Below are 20,799 nucleotides of genomic sequence, written 5' to 3'. Positions count from 1 at the left end.
GGGGTTCCCTTGTGCCCTTTCCGTCTGCTGTCCTGTCTGTCTGCTCCTTGGGTCTAGTTCTACCTAACAAGCTCTGAAGGACCCACCAGCCCAAGGCGCTGTTACATGTACTTTAATGTTAATATAACTGTCTGCTGGGACATGAAACCAAATACAGAACAAATGCAAAGCTTCACTGCATGAGCAGGTTCAAACACTGCATGCCTTCAGATGAAAGGTTGTTCGACATATGTGAAGATTATTTCCTACTTAATATGTATTCTACCTCAACCAGAAAAAACATCCCACTGGTTGTTTATTTTTTGAATAAATGGCTAAATAATGAGTTTAAGACTCAGAACCAAGGACACATGTGTAGCTGACATCTGCTACAAACATAAATAGAAACACAAAAAGGTTAGCTTGGGGCTATGTCTAATGTTAATTTGAACTACTGGCCGCATGTATTAAAACCAAATGTCACCGTACACCTCCACATACACGATCTCAAAACAACGTTCACGTTTTTTTTAAAGAAACAGTGCCAACTAAATCCCAAAATGTAGTCCCACGTAACAGAGGGACTGTGTTCTAAGTGTGTATTTGGTTTTCAATCTTACCTGGGTGGAGGTAGAGGGCCGGAGGGGGAGGTTTAGTTACCTCATACACACTTTACACAGTGAACTCACACAAATCAAACAGCCAAAGTCAGAATAAGTGTGGCCTGCATCCTAGCTGGTTTACGATGGTATATGAATCGTGTATAAGTGTGTATGTGTGTGTGTGTGTGTGTGTGTGTGTGTGTGTGTGTGTGTGTGTGTGTGTGTGTGTGTGTGTGTGTGTGTGTTGTGTGTGTGTGTGTGTGTGTGTGTGTGTGTGTGTGTGTGTGTGTGTGTGTGTGTGTGTGTGTCTGGCACGAGAGTGTTCATGCAGTAATTTACAGGTAGTTGACCATGTCGGCTGCCGGGTGTTTAAGTAGCACCGCTGGCTCCAGTCATCCTCATGATTTAGGGTTATGGTAAGGGTTAACCCTAACTCATTTGTTCTAATGAGGGCCAAAATCCGTGGAGGTACAGTTTGAGGCAAAGACGTACCTCCATTTGTCCATTTAATCAAACACTCAATTATTTTCCTTTTTACTTCCTTCATTAATTTGTTCATTCATTCAATGTATTCATTCAGTTAAAGGTCCCTGCCACCAAAATCCAAACAAACACCAATTTTCTACTACATTTGTACATTGTGAGGTGAAGGACAACCCCAACCAATACAAGGTTAGGCTTTTGGACTGTTCAACCCCTAAACCAAAAGGTGTAATTTTTGGCCAGTGTACAGATCGACGTTGATATGCACATACTGTATCCACACTAACCAATAGGATTCCTCATGCGACGCTGATACTGGCGACTAAAAGATTATCAAACAAAATAAAACAGTAAATATTTGGCAATGATAGTATTACATATCTAGCATTGGCATCATGGTTGTTACATGATGCCAAACGATGCTGACTCAAGCATCGTTTGAGTCAGCGAAACTATAAAACTCACAGCATTTAATATTGCCCGCCTATCATTTTCAGACAAGAGCAAACGTCACCATAATCAAATCTAGAGGTTTTATATCATATACAGAGGCTTATAGTCCTGAATTGTACATAAGTAAATAAAGCGTAAAATGCTTCCAATGGCAAGGACCTTTAATTAAACCTAAACTGCGATGCGCAATACAGAAAACACAAGGCACTTGTACCCTCCTGACCCTGACTGTCCACGGCTCTCTGTCTCGTGCGCCTCGCCTCAGAGTGAGAGAATCGTGTGTTCGCTGTTGCTTAGGGTGCACTCACACTAGGCCATCTGGCCGTGGCCGTGGCCATTTTCACACCTAACCATGCTCAAATCTGCCAGTGTGAGTGTGGCCAGTCAGGCCAGGCCAGGCCAATTTGGCCACTTGGGAGAGGTGTGCTGCTACGGTACGGGCCGCTACGGTACAGATGCTAATGAGCCGACACGCGCACACGCACGGCTACGCAAACTGAGCTGGATGACGTATAGTCCATGCGACGACCACGGTCATAATAAAGGCAACGAGCCTTCATTCCCATTAAATGGTAAACAACGCGTCAAGCGTTCAACTGTTGGTGTGTTCTCTGTGTTGTTGTCCATTGTTGTTAAAACTCTGACTGGCGGCAGACTTTATTATTGTACATGCAGCGGACGTCTGGTGATGACCTGTTACGACGTGATGACGTATGTACAAGAGCCTTCCGTGGCCAGGCCACGGTTGCGACGGCCAACGGCCACAGCCAGATGGCCTAGTGTGAGTGCAGGCCAGAGAACAATGGGGCCATTTGAGCGCGGTTAGGTGTGAAAACGGCCAACGGCCACGGCCAGATGGCCTAGTGTGAGTGCACCCTTACAAGTCGCGCTGCATGCCCCTGGGCTACAACCGGTGCTCTGCTCCTAGCGGTTCGCTACCAACATCGCGGGCACGTCAGCTACCTCCTGATGCCTCTTTCTCCGGACCTCTAAATCTGACTATAGAGCTCCTGGAACGCCTGATGCAATAGCCATAGGCGCACATTTCTGAGTGGATAGCAAAGACGAACAAAGAAAAGGAAAGAGAGGGAGGATTTCTTTGGTAGGGGGGGGGGGGGGGGGGGGGGCGGAGCAGAGAAGTTCATTTTTTTCCACATCCTGTGTTCCAACACAGGGCTATTTTCTCCCTGTCGGAGACTGCTGTGTGTTTGTCTGGACGGCTGCCGCAGCTGTGCGCCCCAGAGAGCCGGCCTTGGGGACAGTGACAGCCCAGAAGGCCAGCACGCTTGGCCCTGACTGGGGTGGGGTGGGGAGCAGAGTGAGAAAGGCTGGTCTTTGTGGGGCTGAGCAGCTTGTTGACTCACTGGGGGGACTCAGCTCGCTGCAGCGGGCCAAACATCGGCTGGCTAGAATGTGTGTTGATAAAAGGCCCAAGGACAGGTGGTGAGAAAGCATGAGGGAGGATAGGGATCGGACCAGAGAGGGGGAGAGAGACCAAAGGGGAAGGATACAGTCTAGATCAGGGATGGGACCGCTGCTTCCAAGAGGGGCCCTCCTGACTTTGATAAAGGAGGCGAAGGAGCCACACATTGTACAATTTAATTGAACCATGAAACAGTGCTGAATTAAGTTAAACTATACATACATTTGATAGGCATAAGAGATTACCTTTTAATAGTGTTGTCGCGGTTAATGATGTTAACGATGTTAAGATCACTGCTGGATGCCCCAAAGGGATATGCCTTTTTTTTTTTTACTCAATGACATCCTGCTGCTACCCTTACAAAGTACGTAGTGTTGCACACAGTAGGCCTACCATTGGGACGTGCTATAGGTGATTTCACTGTTTAGCACACCTGTAGTGCCGCCCGTCCATTTCACCACTTTTTACCGACATAATGTAAACGTAGCCTAAGAAAGAGAGACATCTGCCTTTTTTACACTGCCAAGCCGGTTCGGTCGCGGCTTGGCACGCCAGGCAATTTCAGCGTCTTGCGTGTGAATCCGAGGATGTAAAATCCCTTAATAATAAATAATAATAATACATTTAATTTAGAGGCGCCTTTCAAGACACCCAAGGTCACCTTACAGAGCATATAGTCATCATAAATCGTTTAAAAAACAAGACATTGTGGAAAAAAAAAAAAAAAAAGTAAATATCATAAATAAAAAAATAAAACAAAAACAAGACAAAACAAAACAAACAAACAATCAAAACAGTGATCAGTTAGACGTTGTGTGCGAGTTTGAACAGGTGAAACTCGCACACAACCTTGTTTGTTCGTCACAACCTTCCTTGTTCGTCACAGCGACGGCTTTCTTGGTTCACTTGAGAAGGCGGGGCTACGCACAGTGTCTAGACCTCTTTAGAATAAATTGCATGCCACCGAATGCTTTTATTTTTTATGAATGAAGACACCCGCATAAATTAATTCACATCTGAGTGTAGGCTACAAACGCGATTAACTACTACAGAAAGGCCAACATATTCTTGACTTTGCTGACCACTTGTTTTTTATCCCGACAAAAGCCTCGTAAGGAACGTCGTCGTTAAATGCAACTGCTCACCTTCTATCCCATGATGGTCAGCAGCTGGCGGATTTCGCCTTTTCTCCAGTAAGAACTACTCATGTTGAAATTGCTGCGTTGTCTCTGACAGCCTAATCGCATTTCCATCAAATGAAACCGCCAGTGTGTGTAGGGTGTGGAGGGTAGATTGGGCTGCTAACTCACGCAGGCAATTTACCTCGGGCAGTGTAAACACGTGGACCATGCCGGGAAAATGGCATATTTGGCAGTGTAAAAACGTCTCTAAAGAGAGAGAGAGAGAGAGAGAGAGAGAGAGAGAGAGAGAGAGAGAGATGAGAGGAGAGAGAGAGAGAGAGAGAGAGGAGAGAGAGAGAGAGAGCGAGAGAGAGAGAGAGAGCGAGTGGGGCGGCTAGGGATGGCCAGGCCGCCACAGCGGAAAAGCAAGAGGAAGGATAGAGCGCCGCTCCGACAGTGACCTTAGCACGCAGAGCCACGGCGCGTCTATTGTCTGCCGGGCTGCGGTGATAACAGGCCACATCCATAACCCCGGGGACAAGCGCCACAACAAGCCCCAGAACGCACGCCGCCCGCTCCCAAGAATAACCCTCCCCCCCGGGGGTTAGCGAGCTGCCAGGACCTTCACCTCCCCGCGGCCGCTCCACAGCCACCGCTGGGGAGTCCACAACCTGGATGACCAACAGCGTCCAAGAGTAGGGGCGGGGTGTTGCCCCCGTTGAACGAACACGGATCCAAACAACGTTCGGGGTGAAAGGTCACCCCCCCCCCCCCCCCCCCTTGGGGCGGGTGGCATGGCCCAACGCCCTGTGTTGTGTTTGTCGGGAGTGTTAAGGTCGATTTCTAAGCAAGTGCCTTGCTCGTGGGAACTGCGACAGCGCCGGGTGATTGATCTGTTGTTTCCGACTGTCCCGCTCCGCAGAGAGCGGTCAAGGGAGGCTGCCTGCCAGGACGCTGCCGGCCAGGACGCCGCCCGGCGATAACCCGGGCTCTTCCTCTGTGGTCTCCACGACCGCTAAAAATACAGCCGTCCTGGGAGGCCGGCCAGAATGCCTGGGACATGACACGCAAGCTCCGGCACTGCCGGGAATGTGCCCGTAAAGAGGTGCCAATCATAGGAAAAACCAACGGCATGATACAGATGAGGTAAATGTTTACGGTAATGAACTGATTCTCGTATTAAGGAACATTGTGGGGCATATTGTACTGTAACAATAATCACAATTACTTACACAAAGTATCGACACGTTTCAAGATGTTTTCATAGAAATACTCCCAATGGATACTAGAATTACAATAACAAACACTGATGCCATACCATGACAACTTAACAACCCTGAAGCAGCCGTACACACAATTTTTACCAGATTCTTTATTTTACAATTGACAACAATCCATCCAGGCCACCCACCGCTCATACACACACACACACACACACACACACACACACACACACACACACACACACACACACACACACACACACACACACACACACACACACACACACACACACACACCTGCTGCACAAAACAAGCACCAAGAACCTGCCAACAAAAACAACATACACACACACACACACACACACACACACAGCTACAGACAGCAACACACACACACACACACCTGCTTTGCCACAACATCCCATACAAGCGAGCCACCAGCTGAATGTGTGTTTCAGCCACCTGCTAGCCCCGCCGCACGTGGCTCTAACAACAGCCTGGCGGTATGAGTCCGCCCCGAGCCCAGAAGGACGGACACCCACGCCCCCGGTGCTGCTGGGAACAGCAGGGGGGTGACGCATGCATGGGGCCGGTCTGAGGGGACGCCGAGCTCTCTTGTTGTTATGGTTACGTACATAACCGGGGACACAAACAGACAAGGGGTCAATTATTTGAGAACATTGTCTGGATAGAGAAATCCTGCCTCAGCTAGCTTGGTCCGGGGTCAGGGACCCTTGGGAGGACGTTTCGAATTGGTATCAATGGACACAAATAACAATAAGACACAATAATTCTAACAGCAATTATGGGGTAAAACAACCGAATTGGGATATCTGGGGTCTTGTTGAATGTGTCAATTTCTATAATATTTTTTCATCTAGACTTCACTGGCTCCTGTCTACTGTTCTGCCACCTCCTTTATTCTGAAAACATCTAAACTCACTTAATCGTCTGTAAAGAAATATGTTACATTCATATTACTTTTTTTTTAAAAACTTTTATTTATTGCAGATCTACAAAATCTGTAGATCTGCATCACTGATTAAGGAAGGAGTGTCGCTGTGATGGCTCCATGGCAGTGTTGGATAAGACATATTAGAGAGGTCAGACACCACATGGCCGAAAGGAAACAATCACAAGCCCAGCCACCACCACCATGCATTGGGGGGAGGAGGGTGTGTGTCAAGGAGAGAGAGAGAGGGTGCATGTGAGAAGGAACGAGAGAGAGAGTTTGTGACAAGGAAAGAGAGATAGAGAGAGAGAGTGTCTGAGTGTGAGAGATAGGGTAATAGAGAGAGAACGGGAGAGAGGGGGGTATGTGTGTGTGTTTATGCATATGTGTGGACGTGTGTGTGTGCATATGTGTGTGTAGGTGTGTCAGTTATAGCCAAGGCCGACAGGCTTTGTTTGCCAGGTGACCTTACATAATGCAGACGGAACGCAAGCGCACATTGAAACTCACTCCATGACCACAAACACACACTAACAGACACGCACACACACTGAAAAACATACACACACAGACATTCAAACACACTAACACACATACACACAGTGAATCACACACACTAACACACACACAAACACGAACACACAAACACACACTCTAACACACACATACATAACACACATACATACACAGACAAACACACACTAACACAAATGCACAAAAACGAACACTCACGCACACACACACACACACACACACACACACACACACACACACACACACACACACACACACACTTACACACACACACACACACACACACACACACACACACACACACACACACACACACACACACACACACACACACACACACCACACACACACACACACACACAAAGATTGGATGGACTTGTTTCATTGTTGCCTCTCATTCAATGATGACATTTATCCTTCACATCTGGTCCAACCATCGATAGACACACATGAAGACTATTCAAAGAAGTTCAATGTCTCATCGTGCCTTCTGGACAGTGTCAGGGTACAGAAAAACCTCTTTCCAATCCCAGAGGCCAACAACGTCCGCTCCACCTCCACTAATCTCATTTGAATTTCCAGGAATCACAGGAACTCTCCAAAGCCAATCAGGATTGGAGGGATTGGAGCAGGGGGACAATAGAGAGCCCAGCCGTGCGGCCTACATCTGGATCCCCTGGTTCTGTGCCGCCGGCCCCATTCACCAGACCAGTTTTGACCGCCTTAAGGAGATTAAGTGGGCGTCGGGACACTTGAGGTCGGAAAGGGCTGAATGCCCTCCCCCCCACCCCCCGCTACTATTAGGCCCTAAGAGCCCACTTCATGAAGTCAACAACCCCTTGGCATCCATCAATCTCCCCCTGTCGCGCCTTCACAGTAAAAGCCCCTCGGTTAGCGCTGAGCTGAGCATTACGCGCAGTAAAGGCTGTGTTTACAAAGGCTTAGCGGAGTTTGCACTGTGGAGGGAAAGTAAAAAGGAGGAAAAAAAAGGCACGCACACACAAATACACACAGACCTTGGATAACAATGAATGTCCGACAGGCGTTGTGCGCCGTAGACATTAAGAGCAGGGGGGTGGTCAACGGTTAAACGAGCATTTTTGATTGCGTGTCAAGAAGTCGAAGGACACCGAAAAAAAGAGGGAAAGAGATTCGGGGTTGAGGAACACAAGAGAGTCAGACACGTTACCCTTCACTAAGGAATTCACTGATGTCCCTGCTGGCATTTCAGCACTTTTTCACACCTTTGGCCTGACCGAGATAAGAGAAAAACAAAACAAGCGTTTCTGTTGATGTTTTTTCCAGGAACTTCCAAATAGAACAGAAACATCTTGTTCAACGATCCAATCACCTCCCGGCTCCCCCTGTCAGCACTCTCCCACGACACCCTCCTGCTGAGGCCCGTAACCAGAGTGATGCACTCATTCAATCACTTACAGTCCCGTCTCTTGTGTACTATCACTGTGTGTGTGTTAATGTCGTTTACATTTACATTTAGGGCATTTAGCAGACGCTTTTATCCAAAGTGACTTACACTAAGTCGATTTGTACAGAAGCAAGAGAAACAAAATATCGCTGTCTGTACATAGAAACAAGTTCCAAGTACTTTCAATTGCTAGGTTAACCCATTCCCTGTATACAGCAAAGACAGCTAGGATAAGATGCTACACGCTGCTAAGCACCAGTGTTAAGTGCAAGGATGATTGAACAGCACAGTTTTTAGTAAATAAAGGGGGGAGAAGGGGCAGTTAGTGGGGAGGCAATGCAGAGTCCAGGTGAACTCTGAACAAGTGAATCATGAGTCTCTTACAGAGGCTGTTGTACAAAGTCAAAATCTTCTCTTCATCTTTAACCCGTTGTATGTCTTTCCTCCAGTGAGGCAGGTCCTGTCCATCCCAGAGTGTTATAATAAATAATGTATTCCAGCGTGTGACCAGCCCAGGGACTACGGATGCACACCCGCCTTCCCAGAAAACTGATTATTGTGTCCAGTCCCAGTCAAAAAAAAACGACAAATGCCTATGAGAAAGAGTTCTAACAACCACTGCAGCGGCCCACTGGGCAGGTCAGCCTCCGGGCTGTCTTCTGAGGGCCCCTCGACGCCAGCGGGGAGGGAGAAAAGTCATTAAGTGAGCAAGCGAGCGGACTAAAGATGTCTTTCTTGAACCGTGCCCCCTCCCCCGCCCCTCAACCCCCCCATCCTGTCCTTTCACCCCCCACCACCCCTACTGACCTCTTTGTTGGAGCAGAGGGGATCTAGACCCCAGAACTTGCTAATTATAGAGTTTACCGTCTGCTCGGCTAAGCTCTAAGTGCCTGGAAACATTCCTCCAATCACCCTGAGTGTGTGATAGTGCTGTGTGTGTGTGTGTGTGTGTGGTGTGTGTGTGTGTGTGTGTGTGTGTGTGTGTGTGTGTGTGTGTGTGTGTGTGTGTGTGTGTGTGTGTGTGTGTGTGTGTGTGTGTGTGTGTGTGTGTGTAAAATAGTGTTTCATAATGAGTGTGTTGATATGTGTGTCAGAGTGTTTCATAAGTAAATAATGCGCACACACACACACACACACACACACACACACACACACACACACACACACACACACACACACACACACACACACACACACACACACACACACACACACACACACACACACACACACACACACCAGGCAACTCTTAATGAAGACTGATAGAGCAGAGACTTTGCAGTGGAAGTCAGGAGTGTATAACGGCCCCCGGGGCCCCAGAGCACAACTGAAGGCACCAGACCAATCACAGAGCAGGGCCGTTATGAAAGCCTGGTACCGCTTGATCAACTGTGAGGCCAGGGACTCCACCTCCCCTGTCACACAGCCCAGACCAAGAGCTGAAAGAGGAAGCCAGGCATCGCCTCTCAATCAAGAAGTACAACCACCGGACTTCACCAGATGACAGAGCAATTGCTCGTCCATAGGGGCTGGGTACTGTAGAGGCTAGGATGGTCAACGCCCAGCACAAAGGTAATGGGGTCAATCCCTTGTTCATCCTTGAGCAAGACGGCCTAACTCAGGGAATCTTGGTTCCCCAAGTGTTCATTGTGATTTGCTTGGGTGTCTTCTGAATGGTGTCTGCCAAATTACTGAAGACTTATGTGTGGTGTTTGATGCAAAGCAGGTCTTGAAGGCAGCACCGTACTCACCGATGTCTTGGGTTTGGCGCCAAGATGGGGTTTCGATGGAGCAGCAGATACAAGGGTCTCCTGGGAAGGGTTGCCAGTTTGAGACCCTGGATCCATATCCTGCACAGAACCCAAGATTGACAGGTTGAAAGGTTAAAAAAAGAATTCGTAATATCTTCAAGTTTTACTTACATGAGGATGAGTAACCTAAGAGGAAAAGAGTATGCTACATCAAATCACTTTATGTTCCTATTGGATTTGGTCTGGGGAAACTGGAGATCCAGGAAGGCCCAGCTACAAAGAGGTCATTATTATTTGGATTCTATTTAGTTTACCAGGTGTCTCCTGCGTGGGGTGGGGGTGCTGTCCATGGAAGAGGTGGCACTGAGAGCGTTGTCAATCTCCTTGTCCAACTGGTCCAGCTTCATCAGCAGCAGCACCATGGAGTCCAGGCGGGAACTATCCCGCTGGAGACCCAACACAAAAACACAAGCGTCAACACAATCCTTAAAACACAACCTTCTTTCCTCAACGTCATCAATGGTTCCCACTTGACAAAGAGCTTCCAGCGAACAGCGCGGCGCACAAAAATCCACCCGACATTCTGCCTGCGAACCGTGGACGGCCTTTGTGGCCCCTTCGTCTTTTAAGCTGGGCGAAAGTAGAAAAGAAAAAACACGAAACCCCTGGACCAGAAATCCCACGCAGCTGCCCGGTCGCCGCGGCGATCCGTCCCTCATGGTGTGCTGTGGGGGTCTTATTACTGCCCTGACCTCCCGCTCGCTGCCCTCGCCAGCTTTGGATCAGCCATGGGAACAGGAGGCAGAGGCCCCAGCTGGCCCGGGTTTGCCCTGGAAGAGGCCCGGGTGTGAAGTGTTGACTGCCAGCCAGCCGGTCTCTTGTGTGTTAGCCAGGCTGGCCCACAAGGGGCAGCGCCTCAACCCCAACCGGAGCTCTGAACTATTTACTAGTGTTGAGTCGTTCAGCAGATGCATTTCACTAAACCGACTCCAAGTGTATTTTAGACGCATGTAAAAAATTAGCTAGGACAACTTGCTCTCGGATGCCCAGGGGTTAGGCTGCCGACAAGGGGGATCAACCTGGTACTTTTTGGCTGAGAGTTGAGCAGCCTAACCTCAAACCTGCCATCTCCAAGAGGCGCATATTTCTAATCTTATTGCTTAGATTGTGAATTATTATTATGTAGCCCTAATGAAGCCCTATGGTAGTAGCAATAGTTTTTTATATTAATTTCAAATGAATGAGACAATGCTGGATTTATTCCCTCTGTGGTCTCTCTTTTTGGTCCTAAGATACTATTTAACAAGGGTACTCTACCAGGTCTCACACTGACCCCCGGTGGAGAACATGTGAAATGAGACAGCATTTTTTACCCATCTAAGATGCTCCATCTGAATGTCCTCTATAGTCTGCAATTAATTTAATTTCATGAGTTTGGTGAAAAAAAAAAAGAAGAAATTAAAGTTGAAAAGTTCAACAACTTAATAAATCAGTAACCCATTCCTTTCAGTGTTTGTCATACCCAGGATATGACATCAGGACCACATCCCTCCCAGGGCAATTGAGAAAAAGAGAGTGATCACGACATCACAAGGACATCTCCACTTCACCCCAAACACATCTAATAACAATCTGATTTAACGCTTTAATGGCAGTGGAGTCAGACATGCGGGACACAGCAGGGTTCTCTGGGTCTCCAAAGAGCACGCACGTGTGTACCTGCAAGTGCATACACAGGAATGGCCACAGGTGTAATCTGACCGGCGCTGTGGTTTCCAGTGGCTGTGTTCCTAGGTTGTCCCCTCAGGGCAGACATGGATTTGTCAGGCTTACGAGGGATGAAATCGTACCGAGATGTTTGAGCAGCAAAACAATGTTTTCCTGAAGCCGGGATAATAATGTGGCGGAATTGGTTTTGCGGGAACGTGTTTTACGATGGGTGTGTGGACACAGTGCGGATGTGGTGGTGCGTCATGACTGATAAAGTTAACACTTCAATAATGTTTTTGGCGTTTAAGAATAAATGTTTATCATATTTGAATAATTCCATAACATATATTTTACCGGACGTTTTTCCCTGCTGGGATTTTCTTCATTGCATCGTTTTTGCTGGAGCCCGATCATGTTCACCACTCAAATTTGACCGTGTGTCCGTATCTTAGTAGTGCACTGCACACAACCAATTTATCACACGAAGAACATTGTTACACACTCAAGGTCTCGAATTGCCTGATACTGTTTTTACTGGGTCTGTTGGTTCTCATGTAAAGCGATTGGTAATGCATGTTTTAAAGAAAGTGCATCCCGTTCCTGTTACTTGTGTTCTGCTGGGTGATGAGCGGTCGCTGGTGTCCCGGATGCGGGCAGACTGAGGGCTCCGGCCCGCAGGCCTGTCCCACCAGTACCCTACTGGAGACCCGTGCTTGCAGTTATTTTCCAGTCAGCTTCCAATTAGCCTGTCATAGGGGACTGGGTCTGCTGGAAGGAGCTGCCCAGTCGACGTGGAGAGTCTGTGTGTGCGTGTGTGTGTGTGTGTGTGTGCGTGTGCGTGTGTAAGTTCATGGGGAAGTTTGCCGCCGGGGCCTGACGCATGGCATCCCAACGCCGGCGGCACCGCAACACATCGCTGCATTCACTCTCTCTCTCTCTCTCTCTCTCTCTCTCTCTCTCTCTCTCTCTCTCTCTCTCTCTCTCTCTCTCTCTCTCTCCCTATCCCTCTCTCCCTTCCCATCTCTCGCTCTCTCCTCTCTCTCCTCCCCTTCTCCCTCCCTCTCTCTCTCACCCTCTCTCCCCGCGGCTCAGATGTCTGTACACTACACATGGTGGTGTAGAGAAACAATAGTATCTTTACAAGGGAGCTGTACTCCATGAACAAAAGCAGCAGAGCCCGAGTGGCAATAATAAAAATAACCACACAACCAGCATAGTAAAAAAACAACAATGAAAAACAAACGCAAAACGTGTGCATTTGAATGGTTTTTCGCTGGATGATGTTTCATGCTGCTGGTTTCTACGTTTATTTCCTCTCTCTCTCTCTCTCTCTCTCTCTCTCTCTCTCTCTCTCTCTCTCTCTCTCTCTCTCTCTCTCTCTGTCTCATCTTTTGAGGTTTTACTCACATTCCTCCTCACTTCCTGTTTTCTGTGGATGGAAGACAGTTCCCACAGTGTTTGAACTTCCAGAACCCACCCACCCCTCCTCCTCCACCACCACCACCGCCCCCATCTTCCTTTCCCAGTCCCCTGTCCCCCGTCCCACACCCCCCCTCCCCTCCTCACACTGCAGCAGGCCTGCGTCCAATCCAGTCTGCCCTCAGACATTCTCAATCAATTTAGCATCTCTTCATCGCATTACTTCTCCGAACCAGAGCTTCACCCAGTGACCCCCCGACCTCAGACCTCCTCAACAGGAGGCCAAACACAAGAGAGAGACAGAGAGACAGAGAGAAAGGGAGATAAAGAGAGAGAGAGAGAGGGCCAAAGATAATTACCTTATGGTATAGTTATCTTTTCATGAACTTCTGTATTGCTATTTGTTATGTTTATTTACCTATTATTATTAGCGTTGTTCAATAAATCATGTTTGGCTTTGCTTTAGCGACACGTATTGTACATATGCCCTGCTCATAAAGCCAACTGGTTTGAATTGAACGGAGAAGGGAGGAGAATGAGAAGCCAGCTCAGAGAGTGGTCCGGTGGTGACGTCAGACATGTGAGCCCATCTTTCGGGCCCCGAGGTCGAGATAAGGCCCCGTTGGCGGAAAACAAATAAACACCCTGACAAAGAGCACGCTATCGTGCCATCCATCTCCCAGCCATTACAGATAGCCAAATGGCTTCATTTTCCCCCAGATTATCCTCCTCTGACAACAACAGCAGCAGCAGCAGCAGCTATCTCCCGGGGCCGTGATGGGCCCCAGACAATAGAATTAAAGTGTCTATCGACAGCCATCTCCTGCCTGCACCACCGGGCGCTATACGTCAGGCATGGACACTAGCCGCCTTCGGCTAACAACAAGATGTATCAAGAATTACGGCGCTAATTCAATAAATATGAAGCTATAAATAGGAGGCCCGAGAAAGGTTATCAGGTGGATCCATGTGAGGAAGGGGCAGGTAGGGGTGAGGCACCTTGCTCTTCAATGAGGCGTAGTCTGTGGAGCAAGAGGGAATCGAACCCAGTAACGTTCAGCTGGGAGCCAAACAGCCCAGCTGATACACAATGTTCCGAATCATGTATTTACCAGATGGAAATAACTTCCCAATGTAATTCAGTTCAACAATGAGCCCGGTAATAGCTCATCACCGGGTCTCGTGTCTGAGCAGCAGCTCTTGGGCCTCCAGCCAGAGTGAGGCGATGGGCATGCTGAACCCCCTCGCTACCAATTCAATTAGTCAGTGTGTGTGACCTACACGTGGGGAGAAGCCCTCGACGTTCCCCCCCCCCCCCCCCCCCCCCCCCCCCCCCCCGCCGGCTGACTCCGCTCCGAAGACATTCCCTGGAAGCCTGTCTCCTGAATAAACTGGCATCCCGCTGCGTCCGAGCGCTCCGAGCCCAGCGGAGCGGCCATTACCGCCATATGGTGGAAGCATTGAACCCGAGGACTCCTCTTTTTACGGGCTCGCTCTTTTTTTTTCCAGTTACAGCAGCAGAGGGAGAACACATTCTCAGAGGTGTTTGATTCAGGGGAGGTTTCACCTCAACCGCTGCACAAACGGTTGCTAACCGGTCATAGAAAATGCCGCAGGCTTTCCGCCTTCCCTCGTTTTGCCCTGTGACTTCAGAGCGCCCTTTCCTACATGGCAGCTGGTGTTCATTTTTACGTCAACGACGCTGAGGTGTCCAACATTTGTGCAATTTATCTTAAACAGGTTCATGTGAATTGGATATGGTTAGATGTGGGAGTTTGTCAGATAAATATTCAGGATGCTGTCAATGTGAAGTGAACCATGAACTCTAAAGAAAGGCTGAGACATACAAGCGGCCCATTGCCCCTTGGCTATCTATGGGATGGCCAGGTTTCGGGGTTTTGGTCAAAGCAAGGTAACAGCTTGTATCTACAGTGGTATTTATATTTTAAACAACCAGAGCGTATCACAAGCAATATGGCTAGGCTGAAATACGATGCAGTCAGTGATCGGTTGGCTCTTCAAAACAACATACCAATTTGACTAACCCCTGTGTTGTCAATATAACGTCGCTAAAATTGTCATTTTAAGGCTTGACCTACAATGACCATTATTTTATGTGGGTTTCATTTCCAGTAAAAACTCGATAATAGTGTCACATCTTTAGTTCCATCACTGATGATGATCAGCCATGAATGTCAAACGAGTATAAATTATATCAGCGGTTTAGCGCCCTGGCTGCTTAGCCTTCTAGTGGTTAGCTTCCTAGCTCTTAGCTTCCACCGCTCCGGTCAATGCAGTCCTGTAGGAGTGTGTGTGCGCTGTGAGCTTTAAACTGCCGTTACGGAATCCATGCCCTTATAGGACCTTGTTTTGCAACCCGAGGGTGGGAGAGACAGAAACATTTGACAGATCCCACTGTCGCAGATCTGTAAGCATGCAAGAGTGAAGTCATTGTTTTCCAGCCGGCGAGCCAGCGAGAGCGAGACCGAAACGATGTGGTGCCCAGTTAAGTGTTGCTTATTACAACAAAGAAATCATTTGAGGAATTGCAGTGTCGGGACTGTGATTGCAAAAGAGATTAGAAAGATAAATAAAAACAAAAACGCTCCTTTTCATTTCTGCAAATGCGCAATCCACTTTCCTACAGGACTAAAACGCAAATGGGGTCCTACTGAAACATATAAAAAGGGTTGACAGACACTTATAATCCCATTCATTTACCTTTTTAACCCGCATCTTCACCGCGCTGTCATCCTTCAGGTCCTCAGAATCACTCATCTCGTGGGGACCAGAAGTCGGCCCCTGAGGGCCGCAATGTGCAGCGGCCGCCTGCGCTGCCTCCTTCTCCTCCATCTCCTCAAATGTGGAGCATGTGGTGTCTGAGCCGCGGTGTTTGCTCTGACCATCTGGCCCATCGCGGGCAGGTGGCTCACCTAGGTAACAGCCAGAGGCTCGGTTGCCAGGGAGTCCATGTGGTGTGAGGTCATCCTCCACCACCCGTGATGAAGCCTCTGTCTGAGGTCTCTGGAGGGTGGTGGTGTTTTGCTTTGAGTCCATATTGGTGGGTGGTTGATCCAATGGCGCGTCGGCGAGACTCAAGGCGTTATTCGTGGGTGTCTTCGGCGTTGGATTGTCGTCCGACTCGGAAGAGTTAAACTCGAGAATCGTGTCCAGTTTTGACACGCTGTTCTCTAGCGGTCCAGGTTGAGATTTGGTTTGGCTCTCTGAAAAGGTCAAGTCATGGGATACTGGGCTCCCGTCGAGATTCCCAGAGGACTTGTTTTCCATATTTTCCTCCTCACACTGAATGGTGTTTGTTACTAGTCCACTGTCCAGTTGTTGTTCAGATAACACATGGCCATTGATTCCCTCGGTGCAGCATTGAACTTTAACATGCATTCCACCAGCCGTTGATGAACTCTGGTTGACTTCAGCCTGGCCGTTGACTTCAGCCCTATCCTCTTCTCGGTTCTGATCCATCTCTGCGATCCCAACGTCACGCAGCGCTAACACACTGTGGTGGAAAGCCAGGCTATCAGAACTGGGATCCACCTCCTCCACCGCGGGTCCCTCTGACGCCGCCGGAGGTGAAGGTGCCGCCTGACTTTCAGCCACCAGTGTTGCGGGGAGATCTAATCCTTTTACCTTATCGACAGCATCTACGTTCCTGCGTTCTGTTCCTGCTGCGCTGCATTCCTCTTCCGCGGCATCGGTCACCGTCTGCTCCGTAACCCGGTTAGCCTGCAGCCATCCGTCGCTATCTTCCGCCGGGTCGGATAAGCGGCACGCCTCACCTGAAGATAGACTGCAATTCATCCCGGCGTGAGATGCGGGGAAGATTTCCTCCTGTCTCTCGGTGTTGGGAGGGACAGCATCGGATTCTGGTTCAGCAGAATAGGTCAGCGTGGCGCCCGGGGGCTCGGAAGGCTCGCCCCGGCCATCTGTTTGGCTCTCCGTTGTTTCATAATAATCATAAGTCTGATTAACGGCAAGCGCGGACACTAGAGACCCATTGTCTAGACTAATAGATATGCACGGTTGCTGTTGTGGCTCCTCGGGAACCATATTTGCACCAGCGACCACGTCGTCATCACTGCCACCGCTGCAACCGCCGTCAGCGACTCCATCGCTGTCGCCGTGTTCCGTACTGTCTCCAAAACGACTGATTTCACAACCACTATCGACTGTGCCGTTAATAACTGTGAGGCTCGATGGTCTATCTTTGGAGTCCGGGCTGGAAGCTCCCTCCCTCGGCGAGCCTGGGAGACACTGCGACCCGGGCGACTCAAGAACTCCACTCTCCTCCGGCCCGTCCCCTGAACAGCCAGCGTCAACCTTTCCGACTGCAACTTCCCGCGTCTCGCAAAGAAGTCTTGCGTCCCCGACCACAGACGCCGCAGCGTCGCTCCCCCTTGGAATCCCGTCCGGCGCCGGCCGGTGGTGGTGGCACTCCGGCATGGACGCGCAACGCACCTGGCGGCCGTGTTTAGAGCCGTCACCGGGGCCGGGGCCGGCGCTACGACAGCAGACCAGGTCCAGGTCATCAAAGCTGTACGGTAACCCCGAGCGATGGGTCACGTGCTCCTCCCAGCTCCGTTTCCGCATGGCTACTGGCATGGTCAACAACCTCCTCCGCTGCTAAGCCATGGGCCGTGACCAAACGGAGGACCAGATACACTCAGCTCCGCCCGTTCCTGTGGGAAGGGAACCAGAAGAACGGGAGAGGAGGAGATCAGGAGGAGATCAGGGGGAGAGGAGTGGAGGAATTAGTAAAAGGAGGAGAGATGGAAGGGAGTAGGAGAGGTGAAGAATGAAGGAGTTGGAAAATTAAGAGGAGAGGAGGTTAGGAGGGGAGAGCAGAAGAAGATTGGAGGGAAGAAAACAAGGAGGGAGGGGTGAAGAAATTCAAAGAGAAACAATAGGAGAAAAGGAGAGAGGAGAGAGGAGAGAGGAGAAGTGATGAAAGGGGTGCGCGGGAAATGTCAGTATTTTGAGATTTCAACATAAGGGTTTAACTGAATTTGCAGAAAATAATCTGGCAAGTAATGCTTCAGTTTGAAAATAAACAGCTTGACAGTCCAGGGTAGAAGAAGTGGACTGTAATTAGGTTCCATTAGTCTTCTCGGGAAGTATAAACTTAGCCAGGCCTATATAAACTGACACAAACCATATTTCTACTAAATAGTCCAACAAAACTGCCGTTGTATATTTAAGGTGTTGCATTAATCTCCTTGGTGAATCATAGTTATTTTATGCGTGAGGATATTTTTATTAAACTAAAATTCTTATGTAACAACCATTTATTTAAAAGAACAACATATCATTGAACCAAACCACCGGTGGCAATATGGCAGCCCAAAGTTTTTAACAATTATTTGATTATTTAAAGTTATTTGATAAATACCAGTGCCACCAAAGGGAAAACCCGCATAGTCAGGAGTTCTGGTGATGCGAATGGCTGAGCAATCAATAGCACAGAGCCTGGAGATAGCCTGATGACACTTGGGTAAAAGTTGTGCAATACTTATTCAGATGGATCAATGATGTAATCGTTACATACACAGATTTTCTGCCTCTATACAAGTGCAGAAAAAGGCTTTTTAAAAAGTGACAGCTGTATGGTTTGATGCTGTAAGAGGTCAAAAAGGATGATATAATCGGCAATTATGGTTAGCTATATAATTTCCACTGCATTGGTGTAAACAGAAGATAGTGTTTTGTATCTTCTTTGATCGTACGGACACATAAACTTAACAATAGCAGCGTTAATCATATATGAATATATAGACAATCCACATTTTATTATCCAAGTGTTGTCATAAACGATACTGATACTTAACATCTAGTCTACCTCTGCTTAAACTGTGATCATAAACCTTAGCCATGCAAACACCAACAAAATGTACATTTTGCAAAAACCCATGAATATCCATTATTGTGCACCTTTTTATTCCTGAGGAGAGAAGAGCCAACTTCAACAGGACTTGACCTCCGACCCTCCGAGGTAAAAGCCCCACCGACCACCGCCAACACCACCACCACACTTCAAATAATAAAACTTTGCTTTACTGCCTGGCTTGTATTCAAACACAGCGTTGTCCAATACAAACGCCTATGAATCTGTTTCAAAGCGGTAGATCGGACATCCAGGGCGATGAGATATCTAAAAGGCAAGAAGATCCAGAATCTGCAACGACTCTCTTTAAAAAACGATCACTCAAGAGTTTGGGGTCACCGCAAAATCCTTCCATCCATCGCTCGGACTCTGACATGCCTGCGGTCCTTAAATCACGGTCGCGTAAACAACACACTTTAAGCCGTCCCGGGTCGCTTTGGTAGAAGCGTGCGCCTCTGGGCAGACGCTGAGAAGCCGGGGCCCAGGAGACGGCCGGGCCGGGAGAGCGCAGGCGAGACGGAGCGGCAGGAAAGCTCCACGCACCGCTTCCATCTTGATCACATTAGCACTTTTTCTGCTGACGCCGAGTGCCTGCATGAAGCCAGAGTGGAGTACGAGGGGCCGGCACTCTTTTCTCCCCCCCCACCCCTCCTTACTCAAGCACAGTGCTCCTCCGCCTCCCTCCCTCCCTCCCTCCCTCCCTCTCCCCCGCCTCACCAAGACCCTCCCCGCTGGCTCTGACAGGGACTGTGACTCACATCCTTTAGGACCCCTCCCCAGCTCCCCTCCCTCCCTCCCTCACTCCCTCACTCCCTGGCCACACGATTCCCAAGCCGCCCCCCAAACACAAGCATACATTCACAGCCGTCCTCCGTCATTCATTCATTCCGTCCTCCACCCTCCTAAATTCCAATCTTCTTCTGCTGCTATATGCTTCCCCTCTTCCTCCTCCCGTCTGATCCCATTGCCGTTCTCTCTCTCCATCTCTCTGCCATTATTTTACTGCTCTCTCCTCTTTCACTTTTTCTTCTACGGCTATCTCTCTCTCCCTCCTCTCTCCCTCTCTTCCCTTCCTCCTCATGAAGACATTCTTTCCCCTGCCCTCGTACTACCTCTGCTAGCCTGGTTAGCCTCTATCTCACTCTCGTAATTCTCTCTCTATCTCCCATCGCTCTCCATCTCCCCTAGCTCATCTCTTTCTTATAGCTTTGGAAGCCTCTTTCTCTCTTTTTTCTGTCCTCTCTCTTTTTGACTTTCTCTCTCCATCTCTTGTATAGCCTGGAAAACCTCTTCTGGCCTGGGTATCCCCTCTCCATTTCTTCTTATGGTTACCTCTCTCCCTCCCTCTCCCTCCCTCCCTCCCTCCCCTCCCTCCTATCTATTCTACGTCCCCTGGCCTGGGTAGCCTGTCTCTATTTCTTCTTATTATTACCTCCCGCCCTCTACGTCCCTCTCTCTACCTCCCCTGGCCTGGGTAGCCTGTCTCTCAATTTCTTCTTATAATTACCTCCCTCTCCCCCTCTCTCCTCCTTTGCGCCCTTCCTCCCCCTCTCTCCTATCTCTCTCTCCCTCCCCTGGCCTTGGTATCCTGTCTCTCTCCAGCAGGTTCTGATTAAGCACCAGGCTGCTCTGTGTGACCTCTGCTCCTGCCACTCGACATGCATTGGCATGAAGTGTTCAGAAATCCAAGATAATATACCTAATGTTTTTCTAATTCAACACCAGTTTGCAGCTAAAGGTTTAGTGATTAAATTATATTTAGGACAGGATCCGATAGAGATGTGGAAATATAATATAACTATAATATATGAATAAGAAATGCATGGT

The 20,799-nt window shown here is 48.8% G+C and overlaps 1 protein-coding gene across 1 annotated transcript in view; it reads right to left on the bottom strand.

The window, feature by feature from the left end:
• The window catches only part of dlc1 (DLC1 Rho GTPase activating protein), a 98,316-nt gene extending 78,772 nt beyond the window's left edge, over nucleotides 1–19,544 (bottom strand). Inside the window, exons 1-4 of the mRNA XM_056587219.1 lie at nucleotides 19,020–19,544; nucleotides 15,798–17,770; nucleotides 10,262–10,393; nucleotides 9,948–10,046 (exon numbers count right to left, since the gene is read on the bottom strand). Of these exons, the coding sequence (XP_056443194.1) occupies nucleotides 9,948–10,046; nucleotides 10,262–10,393; nucleotides 15,798–17,693 (2,127 nt within the window). The 5' untranslated portion in view covers nucleotides 17,694–17,770; nucleotides 19,020–19,544. The remainder of the gene's footprint in view (nucleotides 1–9,947; nucleotides 10,047–10,261; nucleotides 10,394–15,797; nucleotides 17,771–19,019) is intronic.
• Nucleotides 19,545–20,799: the final 1,255 nt, after the last annotated feature.

This window comes from Gadus chalcogrammus, chromosome 3 (assembly GCF_026213295.1).
Source record: "Gadus chalcogrammus isolate NIFS_2021 chromosome 3, NIFS_Gcha_1.0, whole genome shotgun sequence".
In the NCBI taxonomy this organism is placed as follows: Eukaryota; Metazoa; Chordata; class Actinopteri; order Gadiformes; family Gadidae; genus Gadus; species Gadus chalcogrammus.
The sequence above is the reverse complement of the archived record's forward strand: the minus strand, read 5'-3'. Positions and strand labels throughout refer to the sequence as shown.